The sequence below is a fragment of the Triticum aestivum genome, chromosome 6B (genome assembly GCF_018294505.1).
Source record: "Triticum aestivum cultivar Chinese Spring chromosome 6B, IWGSC CS RefSeq v2.1, whole genome shotgun sequence".
Taxonomy (NCBI): Eukaryota; Viridiplantae; Streptophyta; class Magnoliopsida; order Poales; family Poaceae; genus Triticum; species Triticum aestivum.
Genome location: NC_057810.1, coordinates 165,318,595 through 165,338,657, shown reverse-complemented (window position 1 = coordinate 165,338,657; position 20,063 = coordinate 165,318,595). Strand labels below are relative to the sequence as shown.

At 45.1% G+C, this 20,063-nt stretch overlaps 2 protein-coding genes across 2 annotated transcripts; both read right to left on the bottom strand.

The window, feature by feature from the left end:
• Nucleotides 1-231: 231 nt before the first annotated feature.
• Nucleotides 232-1,334, bottom strand: LOC123133851 (uncharacterized). Its single transcript, XM_044553248.1, has 3 exons — nucleotides 846-1,334; nucleotides 567-737; nucleotides 232-432 (listed from the first exon to the last, which is right to left on the bottom strand). The coding sequence occupies exons 1-3, from the start codon at nucleotides 1,314-1,316 to the stop codon at nucleotides 247-249; spliced, it is 828 nt and encodes a 275-aa protein (XP_044409183.1). The 5' UTR covers nucleotides 1,317-1,334; the 3' UTR covers nucleotides 232-246.
• A 15,498-nt stretch (nucleotides 1,335-16,832) lies between these two features.
• Nucleotides 16,833-19,385, bottom strand: LOC123136370 (uncharacterized). Its single transcript, XM_044555734.1, has 2 exons — nucleotides 19,071-19,385; nucleotides 16,833-18,322 (listed from the first exon to the last, which is right to left on the bottom strand). The coding sequence occupies exon 2, from the start codon at nucleotides 18,309-18,311 to the stop codon at nucleotides 16,956-16,958; it is 1,356 nt and encodes a 451-aa protein (XP_044411669.1). The 5' UTR covers nucleotides 18,312-18,322; nucleotides 19,071-19,385; the 3' UTR covers nucleotides 16,833-16,955.
• Between the last annotated feature and the right edge of the window lie 678 nt (nucleotides 19,386-20,063).

The window sequence follows — 20,063 nt, the reverse complement described above, 5'->3', positions numbered from 1 at the left end:
AGTATGTATGAACTTGAACAACATATGAAGCAAAAACAGAACATGGTTGTTGCACATCAACATGAAGGATGCAGCAAAATAAATATACACTTGCAAATGGGTATAATAAAATAATGCGAAGCCAAAGGTAAACAGGAAATGAATACAATGAAAAAGATAATGTACCCTTAGATCTTGCATGCTAGGGAATGATTGCTGCAGCCAATCGTTGAGCGATGATGATAGGTGTGGTTCAACATCAACATTTTATTGAGCCTCATTTGATTGAGAGTCCTCTGCTTGAATTTCAGCACCTTGAATTTGGCTGCCTTGGCCACTAGTTCCTTGGCCACTAGGTGCTTCAGCACCAACTCCCTTCCCACTAGCTGCTTCAGCACCAACTTCCTGTCCCACAAGTTGTGCTGCATAGGGGGTGTTGCACAAAATCCGGATCTAGGAAAACAAAAGATGAGTGGCATAAATAAGAAAGCTTCCATAAACTAAATTGGAAAAGCAAAGATTGCTACATGGGTGTGTTAATACTCATTGACAAAGGAAAATACATAGGCGGGATGTAGCAAAATTACATGGGTGTGTTTCCCGTAGAAAGGTTGGACAAGAGTGAGCTTGTTTTTGTCAACTTTATCCAACCACTCAAAATCCTTTTGACAAACAAAACGTATCCTTGGCACGGAATAATCAATAGCATGCTCATTTGGGAGGCCAGCCGGGATATCAACATGATCCATGTATATGATCTGCATGGAATGGAAAAAGGACATTAGCCAACAAAAAACATAAAGGCATGAAGGTTTCATGCAGCAAAGGGGAAAGATGGAGGTATTTCGTAATGTTGCGTTGCATACCGCTAACATGGGAATGCATGAAGCAATCTGAAACTCTTTTTCTGTGTTTGCTTGCATCCTCTTCTTCTCTTGAAAGACTCCAACCTCCTCCATAGCTCGTGCCAACAAGTGCTCATCCCAAGCGAATTCATGCACCAAAGACATATCTTCAAGGGAAGCAAGATACTCGAGATTCACCATATTGCCCGTGCCTGGGCACAAAACTGTTGCCAACGCAAGGAGTGCCCAAGTCCTATTTATCATAACCACGTCCTCCTCACTGCAACTAGTGAGCAACTTGACAACATGGGCGATTGGAGCCCTGTTCCCCTCCTTGTAGATGCTGCGAAGATCATGTTCATCACTCTTCTTTAGAAGCTTCACGGGTCTATCACCGGATGGCACGTTGAAAATCCTTTTCACCATAAGCTTGGTGAAGGTGATAGATTTGTTCTTGTGTTTGAACTCAGAGAGTATGTGATTCGTGTTCATTGCAACAAACTCAATGAGCTCATGGGGCACCTTGAAAGACCGGATGTCCAACAAGTTTCCAAACGGTCCCTCCCTTATGATTCTCTGTTTTTCCGGTGATATTTGCTTCCCAATCTGAGCCAGCCTTTTTGAGTTACCTGCAACATCTACAAAAAAGGAAAAAACACAAGTCAATAAAACCATAAAACCGAACCATCAGAAGCTAGGAAAAAACATACATGAACACCTAATTTTTTTTGTAAAACCTATGAAACATACAAGCACACACAAAGCACTCTAAAAATTAGCATTTATTATAAGTACGCCTGCTATAGAAATAAAACCTAGGAGATTTTGCAGCACCAAGAGGCCTATTTACAAATTTACATCAAATTAATTAGAGAAGTGGTGCATGGATCAGCATTAACTAGCGCCGGAGGTATCAAATGGTGCGTGGCCTGGCTGTATGTTAGCCAACCGAACCTCAAATTCTGCTCCCTGAAATAATTATAATTCTAGGTTTGTCCCAAGCCAAATTTGATTGAGCTTGACTCACTCTACAAAAAAATGTGCAAGATATGTTTTATACGGAATCTCTCATACATGAGACTAATCAAGTATTCTAGCTGTTAATATATCATATAAACACGGTCAAAAAATTTGTTAAACTAGTTTGAGTCAAGATAAGACAATCATACTGAGGTGGCACACACAAATCCTGATGTTAATTGGGTATTCTAGTTTGTTTTTTCAAGGGGACCAGAGCTTGAGCTTTGTACGGTTGCAGCATTTCTTTATCCCCATCTCTACATTGAAAAGATAAAAACATGCACAGGCACGTAGCATCCTGGATGGCTGCTTCCAGCTCTCCGTGGCGCCCGTTGTAGCATCCTGGGAACTGGTTGTAGCACCGACCAGCTTCCTCCAGTCTAATTTGCCGTTTTAAGCTCTACAGCTCGCCGCGGTCACCGGTTCCAGCAAAACCAGTACGGAGGTTGCAGCTACCAGATTCAAATTCACTACCGCGCCCCCTCCCTCTGCCCGCGGGAACCCCACCCCGCCCCCTCCCTCTGTCCGCGGGAACGCCACCCCGACGCCTCCCTCGAACCGCGGGAACGCCACCCTGCCGCCTCCCTCGACCCGCAGGAATCCGAGCTCTGCAGCACCGACCAGCTCCCTCGTCCGCGCCGGCGCCGGCGGCGGCTCGCGGCTAGCCACGCCCTAACCCTAAATCCAACGGGGGAGGGGAAGACAACAACGAAAATGGAAAGCTCGAGGGGAGAGTTACCATCGGGGGGGCCATAGATCGCCGGAGAATGGAGATCCGTCGTCGCCGCCGCCGCCCTGCGCGAACAAGCCCGTCGCCCGCGGTCGCCCTGCCTCGAAACGAAAGACCGAGCGGATGCAACAAAAATCACTTTGGAAGGGATAACTACGTGCGCGTTAAAAAAAGTCCGGTAACACGTGGCGCAACAGTGTCCTTGGATCAAAAAGAGATCCAACGCACGGGGCGCGACCGGTGCAACGGTTCCGCCGGCGCCCCGGCCACAAACACTTCCCTACAAAATATGATTGAAATCTAAGGACATGAAATAAGAGTCGTCGAAAATGGCGCTGGCCACCGAGGATGAGTAACCATCCTTTAGTGCTGAGATGACCTCCAAGCTATCCGAGTTCACTTCGATCTTACTACACCCCTTGGACACGACCTCTCTAAGGGATGTAATTCCCCTGTCAATTGCAAAAGCTTGGAGTAAGGGCTTCTATTGTCACCTCGAATTACCTTCCCATCCTACCCTTTACAATGACAGTGATATACTTTATGGCCATATGACGGTAATGTTGAGTGGGGCCCCTTCGGAACATTCACAAAGTTATTAAACTAAGCATTCAACATAGGATCTCATATCCAGAATAACGGTTCAGATCATGCACATACCAAGGTTTATCCATATCTCCGAAAACTATGGGTTCACTCACACACGGGGACAATAATCATCATGATGACAGTGATAGTGAACATGAATGAATCACAAATGTAACAATGACAACACTATCCAATAGGGTTCCCGATGTTACAATGAGATGATGTGGATGATGGTGGCAATGAAATTGGTGATGATGTTGATGATCACATTGGTGATGATGTTGTAGCCCCCGCATGCTTGGCGACGACGACAATCTCCTCCTAGTCAATCTCTCCTCCGGATGAACTCCAGAGGCTAGGGTTCTGCCTTCTCGACGAGTTTCTGGTGTCTGTGGGCGTCTGTTCTTCGATCCGATTTCACATGATGAAAATAGTGGACGAGGCGGCGGCGATGGCACTCCATACGACCGCTCATACGAGCAGTCGTGCTCGTATGATCCGTCGCCTTTCGCCCCTTTGCTCCTTTCCTTTATGATAAATGATTATCACACTAAATACGTGATTTCACTACCATTTCTTGGGATTTCTTCCTTAAAGCATTATTTGGTCCACAAAGTGTTACATGAGTGATATCAACAAAAAGTGGTCCGCGAACGCAGTGAAATTCCACAAAGCCTACAGTGTAGGCACAAAATAACTATCAAAATCATCACATAAATTGGTATCATCACGGTTCTAGCTAGTTGCCTGCTCGTTCCCTGTCTCGCGTTCGGGGGCGTAGACTTCCTGTCATGGTCCAGGTAATCTAGAGGGGCCAAATCTGGCAACTCTGGCGGAGGTCTGGCAGGCGAGGGGCAGCTATAGGGTTGCCTGAGAGGGGCTTCGGGATCCCATGGCATGCTCCTTGCTCGTGTGGTTTGGTATGTGGGCTTGCAGGGACCGAGGTCTTCATGGGGTGACGGGCTTCATGCTTCCCTCGACATCTGCGTCATTGTTTACTGGTGCCTACGGAGGTGTGGGACTTCAGGGAAAGTTGCGTAAGATCTTCATCATTGCAGGTAACGACGGCGTCCTTGGGCGTCGTTATCCTCCTTGGAGGCATTGCTCTTGGCCCCGTCCTCTCTAGGTATTCCTTCAACCTCGTCTTTGTAACGGTCGGTCTTCCTCGACGTCCACTTGTGTGGTGCCCTTGTGTGTGCAGTGATGCCAAGGTTTGCTCTTGGACTCTCATGAAGCCATCGGTTTACATCAATGTGCTTTTGGCTTCTTTTAGACAATGTGCTTCTTAGTTAGGAAGGCCATCTCGGAACCTGGGGGGTTGCTAGGATTGATGCCATACCACAAGGGCCACTGGAGATTTCACCTGCCGAGGTCCATTGCGTGTGAGCGGTGGTTGTCTATGATGGTATCAAGGGTTGGAGGTAGGGCTTCGGCGAAAGGGTTACTCATGGGGTGGAGCGTGCATAGAGGATCAGATTAGTGTATGTACACATGGATGCGGATTTTACCCAGGTTCAGGTCCTCATGGTGAGATAATACCCTACATCCTACATGTCCGATTGATTATGTTTGTCTTGTGTGGGACATTGGATCGCCTAGATGCCTCCTTGGGAGGCCCCTACCTCCCTTATATAGGTGGATGAGGGTTAGGTTTACATGGCTTGTTGCCCAAGTTCTCTACTAATACATGTCTTGCGATACAAGTAATGATATATTGATAGCCTGCAAGTGCACATGGTTTAGGGAAGCACAGGAATCTGAAAGTGCAAATATCCCTAGGTGGTTTTGGTAATTCATATCAACATATAGCTCATTGAGCTAATACATTCCAAGACAAATATTTCAGGAAAGCTCAATGAATGGCATGGCATGGATGATGAAAGTGGATCCCTCAAAATATTAAGGACAAAAGGATTGGCTCAAGCTCAAAAGCTCAAGACTCTACATTTTATATTTTAGTGATCCAAGATCACATTGAGTCTATAGGAAAAGCCAATACTATCAAGGAGGGATGAGGTGTTGCTTAATGAGCCTCTTGCTTCAAGTGCTTAGTGATATGCTCCAAAAACCCTCAACTACTTTCTCATATCCACATATGACCTAAACCTAAAGTCAAAATCAGTCCCACCGATTCTTTCTATCCGGCGCCACCGAGTTCAAATGTCATAGCCACTGCCACAAACCCTAGGCAAATTGGTCTCACTGATAGGGATCTCGGTCTCATCGAGATGGGATTGTAATCTCTCTGTTTCCCCTTCATAACGTTTCGGTATAACCGAAGTGAGCGATCGGTCCCACCGAGATTGCAATGTAAACTCTCTATTTCCCTTTCGTAACATTTCGGTCTCACCGAAAAGAACGAATCGGTCCCACCGAGTTTACCTGACCAACTCTCTGGTTAGCTAATTACCAAAATCGGTCTCACCGAGTTTGTGTAATCTGTCTCACCGAGATTACGTTATGCCCTAACCCTAAACATATAGGTCCTACCGAGTTGCATGTCGGTCCCACCAAAATCACTAACGGTCACTAGGTTTACTGAATCGGTCCGACCGAGTTTGTTGATTCGGTCCCACCAAGATTGGTAAATCATGTGTAACGGTTAGATTTTGTGTGGAGGCTATATATACCCCTCCACCTCCTCTTCATTCGTGGAGAGAGCCATCAGAACAAACCTACACTTCCAACTTACCATTTCTGAGAGAGAACTACCTACTCATGTGTTGAGGCCAAGATATTCCATTCCTACCATATGAATCTTGATGTCTAGCCTTCCCCAAGTTGCTTTCCACTCAAATCTTCTTTCCACCAGATCCAAATCCTATGAGAGAGAGTTGAGTGTTGGGGAGACTATCATTTGAAGCACAAGAGCAAGGAGTTCATCATCAACGCACCATTTGTTACTCCTTGGAGAGTGGTGTCTCCTAGATTGGCTAGGTGTCACTTGGGAGCCTCCGACAAGATTGTGGAGTTGAACCAAGGAGTTTGTAAGGGCAAGGAGATCGCCTACTTCGTGAAGATCTACCGCTAGTGAGGCAAGTCCTTCGTGGGCGACGGCCATGGTGGGATAGACAAGGTTGCTTCTTCGTGGACCCTTCTTGGGTGGAGCCCTCCGTGGACTCGCGCAACCGTTACCCTTCGTGGGTTGAAGTCTCCATCAACGTGGATGTACGATATCACCACCTATCGGAACCACGACAAAAACATCCGTGTCTCCAATTGCGTTTGAATCCTCCAAACCCTTCCCTTGACATTCTTGCAAGTTGCATGCTTTAATTTCCGCTACTCATATAGTCTTTGCATGTTTGCTTGAATTGTGTGAAGATTGCTTGACTTGTCCTAAGATAGCTAAAATCTGCCAAAGTCTAAAATTGGGAAAAGGTTAAGTTTTTAATTGGTCAAGTAGTCTAATCACCCCCCCTCTAGACATACTTCAAGGTCCTACAAGTGGTATCAGATCCTTGGTCTCCATTTGCTTTGATTTCCATAGCTTTTGGTGGTCATAGCCTTGGTTTCACAACCTAGGAGAGTATGGTGTCTAGCGAGGGAAATTATCACTGTAGAGGTCCTTACTTTGATGGAACTAATTTTGCTAGTTGGAAGCATAAGATGAAAATGCATATTCTCGGACATAACCCTGCCGTTTGGGCTATTGTGTGTATTGGCTTGCAAGGTGAATTCTTTGATGGGAGGGAACCAAACCGTGAAGCTAGTGCGGATGAATTGAAGATGCTACAATACAACGCTCAAGCTTGTGATATCCTCTTCAACGGATTATGCCCTGAAGAATTCGACAAAATCAGCCATCTTGAGAATGCAAAGGAAATTTGGGATACTTTGATTGATATGCATGAAGGTACCGACTCCGTCAAGGAATCCAAGTTGGATGTGCTCCAAAGTCAGCTTGACAAGTTCAAAATGAAGGATGGTGGAGGTGTCGCTGAAATGTACTCTAGGCTTGCTCTTATCACAAATGAGATTGCTGGCTTAGGAAGTGAAGAGATGACCGACAGATTAATCATCAAGAAGATCCTAAGAGCATTGGATGGAAAGTATGATACCGTGTGCACATTGATTCAAATGATGCCCAATTACAAGAATCTCAAGCCAACGGAAGTCATTGGTAGAATCGTTGCTCATGAAATGTCACTCAAGGATAAAGAGGAACTTCACAACAAGTCAAGTGGTGCTTACAAAGCCTCATGTGAAGCTCCTACATTATCAAGTGATAAACAAACCTTCGATGAAGAATTGAGCTTAATGGTGAAGAATTTCAACAAATTCTACAAGAGTAGAAGCAAAGAAAGAAGCTCTAATTCAAGGTCCTACAATGACAAAAGATCTTCTAGTCGAGAGCGCAATTGCTACAATTGTGGGAGACCCGGACACTATTCCAATGAGTGTACGGCACCCTACAAGAGAAGAGAAGATTCTCCCAAGAGAAGAAGTAGAAGAGAAGAATCACCACCAAGAGAGAGAAGGGGTAGAGATGATCGTTATGAACGAAGAACATCCCGGAGAAGCAAGGATTCAGAAAGGAAGGACAAGTCATCAAAGAGCTACACAAAACAAAGACATCAAGCTCATGTTGGTGAATGGGTATCTGGTTCCGACTCTGAACATCACTCCGAGAGAAGCTATCACTCTGACTCCGAACATACTCAAGATGAAGGTGTTGCCGGTCTAGCACTTGTGTCGACCAACTCCTACGACATATTTGATTCACCAAATGAAGGAATTGGAAGATGCTTCATGGCTAAAGGCCCCAAGGTAACTCATCCCGAGTATGTTAATTTCAATAGTGATGAAGATGACTTGTTAGGTGATGATGATTTACTTATTGACAACTCTAGTGATGAATACTATGATGAAACGTCAATTAATCATGCTAAACAAGATAAAACGAATGACAGTGATAAGGAGAAGATTGAGCTTTTCACTAAAGAACTAAACACTCTTAAGTTAGCTCATGAAACTATCATAGGGGATCATCGAGAACTTTTGAGGACTCATGAGAAGTTATGCTTTGAAAAGCTCAATCTTGAGCAAGAGCATGAGTTCTTAAAGGCAATCAATGATAATCTTCGCAAGAAAAGTTCTTCTTACATTGCCAAGCGTTTACTCTTATCTACATGCCTCAAGTCAAGTCTAGTAACAAGAACAAGAAGGATTCTTCCTCTAGTAGTAGTAACAATAATAATGCTAAATCCAATATTGTTGCTTCTAGTTGTTCTCTTGATTCCACTAATGATTCTCTTAGCCAATTTACACTTGAGCAAGAAAATAGCTTATTGAAGGGAATTATGGAGAAAGGTGTTTACAAAAACCTTGCCGGGAGTAAGCAATTCGAGGAAATTGTACGCAAGCAAGGAAGGCACCGAAAGAATCAAGGTGTTGGTTTTGAACGAAAGTTCAGTGCCAATGGAGTTGAGTGGGAAGAAGATCAATACCCCAAGACGAAGTTTGTTCCTCAACAAGAGAAGTATGATCCTACTTCCTTCAAGGGAACACAAGCACAAGATGATCTTCCACCACAAGACCACAAGAACAAAGGCATGGACAAGCTTCAAGAGGAGATTGATGCATTTGAAGAAGCACCTAAGGCATTGGTCAAGTGGGTTCCCAAGACTACGTCAAGTTCTACTTCATCAAGTACAACTACAACTCTAAGGATTCCCATCAAGATGATGTGGATCCCTAAGAAGAAGAACTAGAGAGTTCTTGAGGGTGACTCCACCAACATTCTTCACTCATATCATTATGGCAAGGACAAGTGCAATCAATTTCCATATATTGCACTAGTTCAAGGAGTCACAAACCCTCATATTGGTAAGGCAAGGGACAAGGTAACCTAATGCTTTCATGGACATCATCTTGTGTGTGCATCACTCTATGTCTATGGATATTCTTGTTTGTTCCTTGTGGGACTAACCCATGTAGGTATTGAAAGTGCAACTCACTCCAAAGGATTGCTCCAAATGATCTACATCAACATTAAGCATCCACATATTCCAACACCTACATGAAGTCATCATCGACAAAACCCAAAGTTAGTTCATCCATCTAAGGGGGGATCTCACATCTAGGGGGAGCTTAACTCTAAGAATTGAGTCAAAGCAACTCTAATGATGTGAACACATCAATGCATTATGTAAAAGTGGTAACCCCATCTGAGCTTAAACGATGAGTATGACCTATGATCAAATGTTCTCATTTGACTCCTAAGTCAATATACTCATATATAGATGACCTAGTCATCGCCAACTGTTTGATAGATGCTAGAATTGGTTGTGCATGCTTTGCCACATATTTCATTTGCCATCTTATTGTGTGAGCATGTTGGTTGCATATTTAACTCATTCGAGGACATCCACTTGTTGCTTTGATTGATTGGTTTCTTTTTCTTTTGCCAAGTGGATGGACAAGAATGCCTAAGAACCTTCTCTAGCTATCTATGCTTTTCTTGTCTCAAACTCTATTCATGCTACATCACAAAATTTGATCAAGTCAGATTCGAACCACTCTGTGTGAGGAGCACTTGGAGTCCCCGATTCGTTATAGACTTAAACTTCCAAAACTTCTTTGTGTGTTTCGGTCTGACCGATTCTTCCATTTCGGTCATACCGAGATCATTAAGTCGATCTAGGTTTTCAATCTCGGTGCAACCGATTCAAACTTTTCGGTCTCACCGAGTTGCTGTAACTGTCAACAGTTATGCATCTCGGTGCCATCGAGTTGTTCAACTCGGTCACACCGACAGTGTCGGGCTATATATACACACAGGCAAAATTTTGGAAAACTTTCTCCAAACCTCTCGCCCGCGCATAGCTCGCTCTGCCTTCTAGGTCTCCGGATCGTCGACTTCGTCGCCAGCCGCCTCCTGTCGCTAGTCTCCGCCGCCGTCAATGGAATTCATCCCCGCCCTTGTCGCTGTAGCGAGTTCATCGCCGAATTAGGGTATGAACTCGGTCACAGTGCTATCCTCGTCTGATTCTCAGCACATTGTGTACATTATGATTCTTGCCACGATTGAAACACATCTATCCAGTCAAAACAATCCATAGAATAGATGCGATTTGAAAATTTAGGGTTAGGTTTCCGCCGAAACCATCTCGGACCCACTGAGTTGAAAAACTCGGTCCCACCGATTCGGCTAACGCCATTGCACTAGTAACTCTTGGTCTGACCGAGAATTCCTAATCGGTGTGACCGATTTTAGGACTCAGTGAAACCCTAGCAGTCTCGGTGCCACCAAAGTGTGACTCAGTCTGACCAAGATCACTAGTTTAGGTTCAAAAACTGCTTCGATATCACTGAGTTTGAAAATTGGTTGATCCGAAATGCTTTCTGTGGAAAACTAAAACTAAGCTTTTGAATCATTCTTTTGCAAAAATCTCTGCATTTTGTGATGCTCATCCATTCTATCTCATCCATAACTATTCACAGGGTCAGCAGTCAAAGTTCTCAACATGTTTGACCAAAGTGATAGCCAGAACAGGGAAGAAGAGCAGATTCACATGAGTGAGGGCACTAGTCCCTCCAGTTCCTCAGATGAAGGCAGCAGAAGTACTCCTAGAATTTGCCCAAAGCAGCCACAAGAGCAAGAAGGAAGAGAACCTCAGACTCAGAGGATGAGGACTATGTGGCAGCTGAAGATGAGGCTACTTCCAAGAAAGTAGTGCTCAAAAAGGAGTATGGCTCAGCTAAGACCACAAAGCCTGGACTGAATAGGAAGGTCCCTGCCAAGAGGACACTTATGCTAAAGGTTAGAGGATCAACACAAGAACCAGAGAAACCTGATCCCAAGGAGCCAGCTGCAGAAGGAAAGAAGAGAAAGGAAAGGGTCAGAAAGACCATGGCCAGAGTTGTTGGACAACCTTCCATGATGGAAGAAGAGGAGGAAGAAGAGGTTGCTGCACCAGCACCCAAGGCACAGAAGCTGATGGGCGATGCCATAAGACCAGGGGCTGCATCATCAAAGCCCAAAGAAGCACCCAAAGCTGCCTCCAAGGTCAAATCTGCACCTAAGAGGAATACCAGGAGTATACCAGCTGCTGAGAAGAACAAGGCCCCAGTGCCTGAAGTTGCTGCTGAGGAAGATGATGAAGGACAAGTCCTAAGGAAGCTCAAACCCAAGATTCCAGACCACAACGATGCTCATCCAGTGGCTGAGAATATGAAGCTGAGGAAGGATGCAGGGCTCAGGCAGTGAAGATTGTCTGATCCATACACAATCAGGAGAAGAACTGCTGTAGATTACAGGTTCCACACTAAGGAACAACATGACTTCTATGAGACTGTGATGTTGGATAAGAAACCCATAGTCCGTGACATGAGGTGGGTGGACTGGAAATTCATAAAGGAAAATGAGGATCACTACCCAGGAGTATATGACAGCTTTAAGGCTTGTGGAGTTGATGAGTTTGTTGGACATAAGTTCACAAACTGGAATGATGAGCTAGTTATGCAATTCTACTCCACAGCCCAATTTTATCCTGATGGCAGAATTGCCTGGATGTCTGAAGGTACGAGGTACCAATCAACTATTGAGGAATGGGCCAATCTGATTAATGCCCCAGAGGAGAAGGAAGATGACTTGGATGTCTACTCTAAGAAAAAGAAGGATCACAATTCCATGTCCCATATGTACAAGGAGATCCCAGACAAGGCCCTTGAAACCTTCAAGTTTGGGTTTGTCCACTTTCTTCTGTCAGGGCTGCCAACAATCAACTGGATTCTTAGGCACACTCTTTTGCCCTAGTCAGGTGACCACAACATGATCAGAGGGCATGCAATTAATATGCTTCACATTTTTGATGTGCCATAGAGATTCAAGGTCATGAGCCTCATAGTTGAGACTATCAAGAGGACATCAGCAGATCAAAAGAGAAGTTGTGGGTATGCCCCACAAATCCAGGAGCTGGTCAACTCAAAGATGGGCACAGGAAAATATATGTTGGATAAGGAACACTTTGTTCTCTATCCAGACTTTGAGGACAATCAAGTTGTCATGAATGAGAATGAACCATCATCAGTGCAAGCTCAAGAGAAGAAGGAGAAAGTAAAGAAGGAGAAGGCTGCCAAGATGCCAACTCTGGAGGAGACATCTGAATACTTTTTGAAGAGCAAGCAGGACCAACTTGGTTACTTAATAGCATCAACTTTGAGGATTGAGAAGGGGTTGGCCACTCTAACTCAAAACTAGGAGAGCCTGAAAAGAATCATGGAACAAAAATTCTATGATTTAGATGTCAAAGTAACTGAGATTCAGTCAGTTGTGGAGCAGCTACTGGATGACATGCAGGAGAGGAAGGGCAGGACAACTACTGATGCATTTGCCAGAGTGCCTCGAGCTCAGAGATCAGTTACAGAGCCTGTGACAGACACCAGAGCCACTTCATCTGCACCTGCTACAGCTCAAGTGCAACCAGCTCCAGCACCAACTCCTTCAGCTCCATCCACATCAACTGAAGTCTTTGTCCAAGGAGCCATCTCTACACCACCAATTGAAGACCAAGCCTGAGAGACGATATAGTACTATGCATTTTCTAGGAACTTTTTGGTAACTTGTTGCCAAAGGGGGAGAAAATGTATAGATCATAGGCTTCGAGAGAGAGAGAGAGAGTTTGCTTTTGTTCTCTCTTGTCTTCTTGATTGAACTTTATTTGCTTTTGCTTGCTTGAGATACTATGCTATTATATGTGAGACATTGATGATCATGTGTTTGATCATAAGCTACACTTATGCTTGTTAGATGATATTATCTTATTTATCCTTATGATCATTCACTTTGCTTGGTGATGAGTGCATGTATTCAATCTTTATTATTTTGAGCGCTCCACCAAGATGTATGTGACATGGAAGAGTAACCCATGAGCCTAATTCCTTGTGCATTAGCAGTCCAAAGCAAATCTTAAACTATGCACAAATTTAGGGGGAGCTCTTGCTTATCACATACTTCTCAAAGCGACGATGTTTTTCAATCTTATTATCATTTGTCGAAGCTTTGATCTATATGTTGTCATCAATTACCAAAAAGGAGGAGATTGAAAGTGCAACTATCCCTAGGTGGTTTTGGTAATTCATAACAACATATAGCTCATTGAGCTAATACTATTCCAAGACAAATATTTCAGGAAAGCTCAATGAATGGCATGGCATGGATGATGAAAGTGGATCCCTCAAAATATTAAGGACAAAAGGATTGGCTCAAGCTCAAAATCTCAAGACTCTACATTTTATATTTTAGTGATCCAAGATCACATTGAGTCTATAGGAAAAGCCAATACTATCAAGGAGGGATGAGGTGTTGCTTAATGAGCTTCTTGCTTCATAGTGCTTAGTGATATGCTCCAAAAACCCTCAACTACTTTCTCATATCCACATATGACCTAAACCTAAAGTCAAAATCGGTCCCACCGATTCTTTCTATCCGGCGCCACCGAGTTCAAATGTCATAGCCACTGCCACAAACCCTAGGCAAATAGGTCTCACCGATAGGGATCTCGGTCTCACCGAGATGGGATTGTAATCTCTCTGTTTCCCTTTGTAACGTTTCGGTATAACCAAAGTGAGCGATCAGTCCCACCGAGATTGCAATGTAAACTCTCTGTTTCCCTTTCGTAACATTTCGGTCTCACCGAAAAGAGTGAATCGGTCCCACCGAGTTTACCTGACCAACTCTCTGGTTAGCTAATTACCAAATCGGTCTCACCGAGTTTGTGTGATCGGGTCTCACCGAGATTACATTATGCCCTAACCCTAACCATATCGGTCCTATCGAGTTGCATGTCGGTCCCACCAAAATCACTAACGGTCACTAGGTTTACTGAATCAGTCCGACCGAGTTTGTTGATTCGATCCCACCGAGATTGGTAAATTGTGTGTAACGGTTAGATTTTGTATGGAGGCTATATATACCCCTCCACCTTCTCTTCATTCGTGGAGAGAGCCATCAGAACAAACCTACACTTCCAACTTACCATTTCTGAGAGAGAACTACCTACTCATGTGTTGAGGCCAAGATATTCCATTCCTACCATATGAATCTTGATGTCTAGCCTTCCCCAAGTTGCTTTCCACTCAAATCTTTTTTCCATCAGATCCAAATCCTATGAGAGAGAGTTGAGTGTTGGGGAGACTATCATTTGAAGCACAAGAGCAAGGAGTTCATCATCAACGCACTATTTGTTACTTCTTGTAGAGTGGTGTCTCCTAGATTGGCTAGGTGTCACTTGGGAGCTTCCGACAAGATTGTGGAGTTGAACCAAGGAGTTTGTAAGGGCAAGGAGATCACCTACTTCGTGAAGATCTACCGCTAGTGAGGCAAGTCCTTCGTGGGCGACGACCATGGTGGGATAGACAAGGTTGCTTCTTCGTGGACTCTTCTTGGGTGGAGCCCTCCGTGGACTCGCGCAACCGTTACCCTTCGTGGGTTGAAGTATCCATCAACGTGGATGTACGATATCACCACCTATCGGAACCACGACAAAAAAATCCGTGTCTCCAATTGCGTTTGAATCCTCCAAACCCTTCCCTTTACATTCTTGCAAGTTACATGCTTTAATTTCCGCTGCTCATATACTCTTTGCATGCTTGCTTGAATTGTGTGAAGATTGCTTAGCTTGTCCTAAGATAGCTAAAATCTGCCAAAGTCTAAAATTAGGAAAATGTTAAGTTTTTAATTGGTCAAGTAGTCTAATCACCCCCCTCTAGACATACTTCAAGGTCCTACAGAATCAGACATTGCCTCTTGTAATGAATTACGGATTTGTGCGTGTAAATAATTGTAGACTCCAAACAAAGTGATGGCGGAGGTAAATTGTTGTTGTGGTGTGGAGCAAACTTGAAAGTAAATGACGTAAAAAGTAATAAGAAAACAGTAACTTGAGTAACTTATGACTAGCAGAGGAGTAAAGCGTTCTCAAGGAGTCCGGAATCCCCATTGGTATGTTTCTAATGCAACCTATGTGTGGGCATAGTTTGAGATGGATACTTGAGCCACTCTTAACGACTGCGTTGGGCAGAGCCGGGTACAGAACACGTTATACTCGAAGTAGACTTTGTGCCAAGCATGCCACCATCATAGTCTCCCCCCGCGGCTTACAACTACGATAATTAAGGGTTACCCCGTGGACACGGTCTCTCTAAGGGTTCTCTGTAATTCCCCTATCAATTGCAAAGGTTAGGAGTAAAGGTTTCTACTGTCACCTCGAATTACCTTCACATCCTACCCCTTTACAATGACATTGTTATACTTCGTGGCCATAAGGCAATAATATTGAGTTGGGCCCTTTCACAACATTCACGAAGTTATTAAACTAAGGCAATAATGTTGAGTGGGGCTCCTTCACAACATTCACGAAGTTATTAAACTAAGCATTTGGCAGAGGATCTCATATCCAATATAACGATTCAAATCATATACATACCAAGTTCATATACATACCAAGTTTCATCCATATCCTCGAGAACTAGGGGTCTACTCACACATGAAGACAACAAACATCATGAGGGTGGTGATGGTAAACATGAATGAATGACACAAGTAAAACAAGACCATCAACTAGGGTTCCTGAGGTTACAATGATAATGATAAGGATGTGGATGATGATTATGATGACAATAGTGATGATGTTGATGATGATGACAGTGGTGATGATGTTGTGGCCCCCCTGGTGCTTGGTGATGAAGATGGCAACCTCCCGCTTGCCAATCCCCGCTCCGGATTATCTCTGAAGGCTAGGGCTCTGCCTTCATCTCTCTGGATGTCTGATTCACGATTCGATTTCATGGGGTGAAAATAATCGACGAGGAGGAACTGGAGCTTAAGTCTTGCTCGTCCCTGAGCAAGTACCGTAGCTTGTAATGAACAAGGTCGACTTGATATTTATAAGATACGGATATGAAAAAAGTATGAGTTCATCATTGGTTATAGGAACAAGTAGGGATAAAAGAGTTATGATAAGTGATAGCTCATCCCCACTTTGATAATTATCATGCAAGCCTCCACATATTGTCAATCAATTTTATTACGGGGACAGATAACAACTTTATACCCTAGTTCATGATTGTTTCAACCGCAAAAGAGAGAAACCCCCCAGGAGACAGCACCCAAGGGGGAAAACAAAAGAGCAAGGAGCAGGGCGCCACAAACATCACGGTTCACCCTGATACAACACAGCAAAATAAACTAGATAGTCTTTGCAGCAGAGACAAAGACGCTGACAAATGCGGGGATGGTGCATGTAAGCTTCGTGACAGTCAAAGACCCAAATGCAATCTTTATTGTCTAGGTTCCTTCCTGAAAATCTCAAGGACAAAGTTGTAGTTCAATTATTCTGGGTCCCTGTTTTGAGCTGTATTATAACTCTGTATAATTAATGAAGCTCTAGGTCATTCTACTCCCCACTATTGCCAAAATGAAGAAAACAGAGTGTAACATAGCAGTCAGGTTGGCCCTGAACAGCTTGAGCCTGGAACATGGTAAACACAACTCTACATACGCAATTTAGAGCACCTGGCGTGAGAAATATGGAATTCAGCGTCACCAAGATTCAAGAGTCAATGTTCAGAGTACTTCAAGTTTTAAGTCACAGGCAGAAGCTACATAAAAAAAAGCAGTGTTCACCAGTTGAACGACAGAATGATAAAAGGCTCAACACAGTTCAAAGGGAGAATATTTCTGAATTCATCCGAGTTAGACTGAAATATCTTAACAAAAGTAGACACACTGTAGAGGCAAACACACAGCCAAATACATCCCAAACCTTATGTGGCCAAAGCAGAGACGTTCAAACATAGATATTGGAAAGATGAATAGCCTTCAACTGATCACTGCAGACTGCACAAACATTTCTATGTGCTAAAGCGACTATAGTCCAACAAGGTTGAGAACGATGGTAGAGGGTCCAAATGTGTCCACTGAGCCAGTAAAGACGCTGGCAACAACTGACAATGTGGTGGACAAGACTGTATGGCCTTGGTATGGGGCCGTTAGCATTGAGGAAGTATCCATCACACAGTAGCGACCAGGTACCTGTGCGCAGATCATATTGCCGCAGTCGGCCACTCTTACGTGGGATGAGGACAGTGATGGAGTTCCCCTGAACGGATGGTAGGTTGGTGGAGTTGACGGCCATGCTCCAAGTGCCAATGAAGAGGGCGTGGTCACCGATGCTTGTCAATGGCGTGGCAGGTACTCCAAGCAGGAGGTCAGCAAGCCGAATAACCACAAGCCGGGACTTTCTGTCGGTATAGACAACCAGAAGAAGTTCAGAATTGCACTCCACCAGATAAGGCTTAACCATCTGATTAGCTGGACATGTGGCGATCATTTGCGGTGGTGTAGACGACCACGAGGAGGAACTGGAGCTATCTGGTGGATCGACGCGCATGATTTGTGAGGGTTTGTTTTTCGAGCTCCTCACCATGTAGAGGCTGCCAAGGAATGGTAGTGCTGTCCTCATGCCACTCATTATCCAGCTTGTGTGAGTCCAGTGCTTGTCACCAGTGGATACGTATGCCATGCGCTCAGCGTGGCTGAGAGCGAGCATAATGGTAATACTGCCACCCGCATGGACGGAGACAGCCGTGTGGACCATTCGTAGTAGAAGATCATAAGGGCCATTCAGAAAGATCCCAAACTTACTCATGTACATGCAGAGGGAAGCAAGGGGAGGAAACTCGGCAACATCACCGGTGAAGGGGTGGAGGAGACAGATAACAACATCCTTCTTGCGCTGTAGGAGAAGGAGGCCATCAGGGCAGTCGAGCATGGAGTGGTCCTCGAAGCATGGGATGTGCACGCGGATGAAGATGCCGGTGTAGATATTGAGGAAGCGGATGTAGCCGCCCAATGCAGGGTGACCGGGGTGAAGCCCATTGCCCTCCGGAAACATCATCCATTGCCGTGGGTGAAAGCGCGGGTCAACCACGCCACGGCCAAGCGGGCAAGGAGTGGCGGCACGCCACTTCTTGCACACCGCGCGGAACCAGACGTAGTGCAGCAGGTCGCTAGAGAGTACCCGGTCAGCAATCAGCTTCAGCAAATCAGCATTCAGCGACTCCCAGCAAAGGACATAGGCTTGTTGAGTGCCATGCTCACTCGCACTTGAGTTAGTGGTTGCGCTTGCTCCAACAGTTGTCATCCCGATTCCCCCTGAGAAGGAACCAGACTTATCAGCTGAGTTCTGATAAGTAGAATTATTATAACAATGCCTACTAGTCACAACTCAAACTTGCTCAATGACATTGCTTTAGTGCTATTTATGAGAATGCCACCCGTCACTTGTTTTTCTTCTAATTTTGCAATGTACAGCGCTACCATTAAGTTGAGGCACTTTGACAGACTTGAGATGATCTGAAAATTGATAAGTTCTTCATACCCTATCCGAAGTTGCAAAAGGGCACTACCGTGGAGCCAAAAGAAGCACAACAGCACATCCACATGCATGGTCAGATTTTAGCAACAGTCAGCCAACATCCCTCACCAGTAAACATTCAATCTAATTTTGCTCACATACGACTATGAGCAGAACACAACGGGAAAATAATATCTAGAATCCATCACATTTTGCTATCACAAACAAAAATATTATCCAAACAGGTTGTTGGAGTTTATGCCGCACTATAGCTAGGACAGCAGACGGTTGAAGGCTGCGAGACAAAAGAAGCACAAGCACACGCACATTCAGATTCTGAAAACAGAATCAGCCAGCAACTTCTCTCGACAACACAAACAGCAGTAAATAATCGGTCCGAACTCTCCCACAATAAGACTATAAGCGGCACACAGCCGGAAAACAAAAATCTAGAATCCATCAGTTTTGCTATCACAGACAAATATTACCCATCATCCGTAGCCTATCAGATTTTGCTAACGCAATCAGTCGCTTCAGGAAGCGTACCTAGGCATTCGGCGGAATGTTCGTCGCTGGCGCGGCCGAGATCGCGTTGGCCGCAAGGGTAGGTGCCGTGGAGCCGCGACTTCGCGCCCGCCTTCTGGCCGCCGCTTGTACGCCGGCCGCCTTTACTCGCTACAGGAAGGCCGCACGCTGGCGGCGAGCACCCCGCCGCGGCGCCGCCTTGTTCGCCGTGTCCGCCTGGCACGCTCGCGGCGCTAGGGTGAGGGGGCGGAGGTGGGGCCCGAGGGGCCGAGGGATTTCGGGGGACGGAATTGAACCGGGAGTGATAGAATCGGGGAGGGATAAACGAGGAGGATCCCTAAACAAAAAAGGTGAACGAGGAGGAGAGCTGGCTGTAAATAGGAGTATCATGTATTTTAACTTTGGAACTTTTCTCCTTTTCAAATAAAATTTTGCAACAGGTAATTAACACACTGCTTTTCCTTGGAAGAAAAAAGACCAAGCAACTCGATAGCACCTAGTAACTTGTTTAGGGCATCTCTAAGCCGTCCGCGGACAAATACAATGTCCGTTTTAGGAAAAGCCTCGGATGCGTCCATTGATAGTGATATCGAAGCCGGTCATCCAACCATGCCCGCATACATCTCAAAGCGGATTTAAAAAAATTGGATGATATTCATGCAAATAAGACGGAATTCACTGAAGTTCGGACATAATTTACATAAAACGGTTGTTCAACTAAAAACGCAAACTAGAGTGTAGCAGACAGTGACCTTGCATGGCCTTTCTGATTGGCTGCACCTCCATCGGTGTCCGTGTCGTCGTCATTGGAGTGGTCCCTCTAGCGGCGGAACGGCGTGGGGGTATGGTAGTCATGTCTGGTCGCTGGGTGCCACTTGCCGTGCGGAGGGCTGCCTCGGCCAATGCTGACCCAGGTCGGGCTGCCCTAGCAGCCTTGCCCTTGCGGCGCCGGCGGAGATTTCGCTAAGCGACCACTCCTAGCCGATCGCCAGGCGGAGGCGGCGGCGGCGGCGG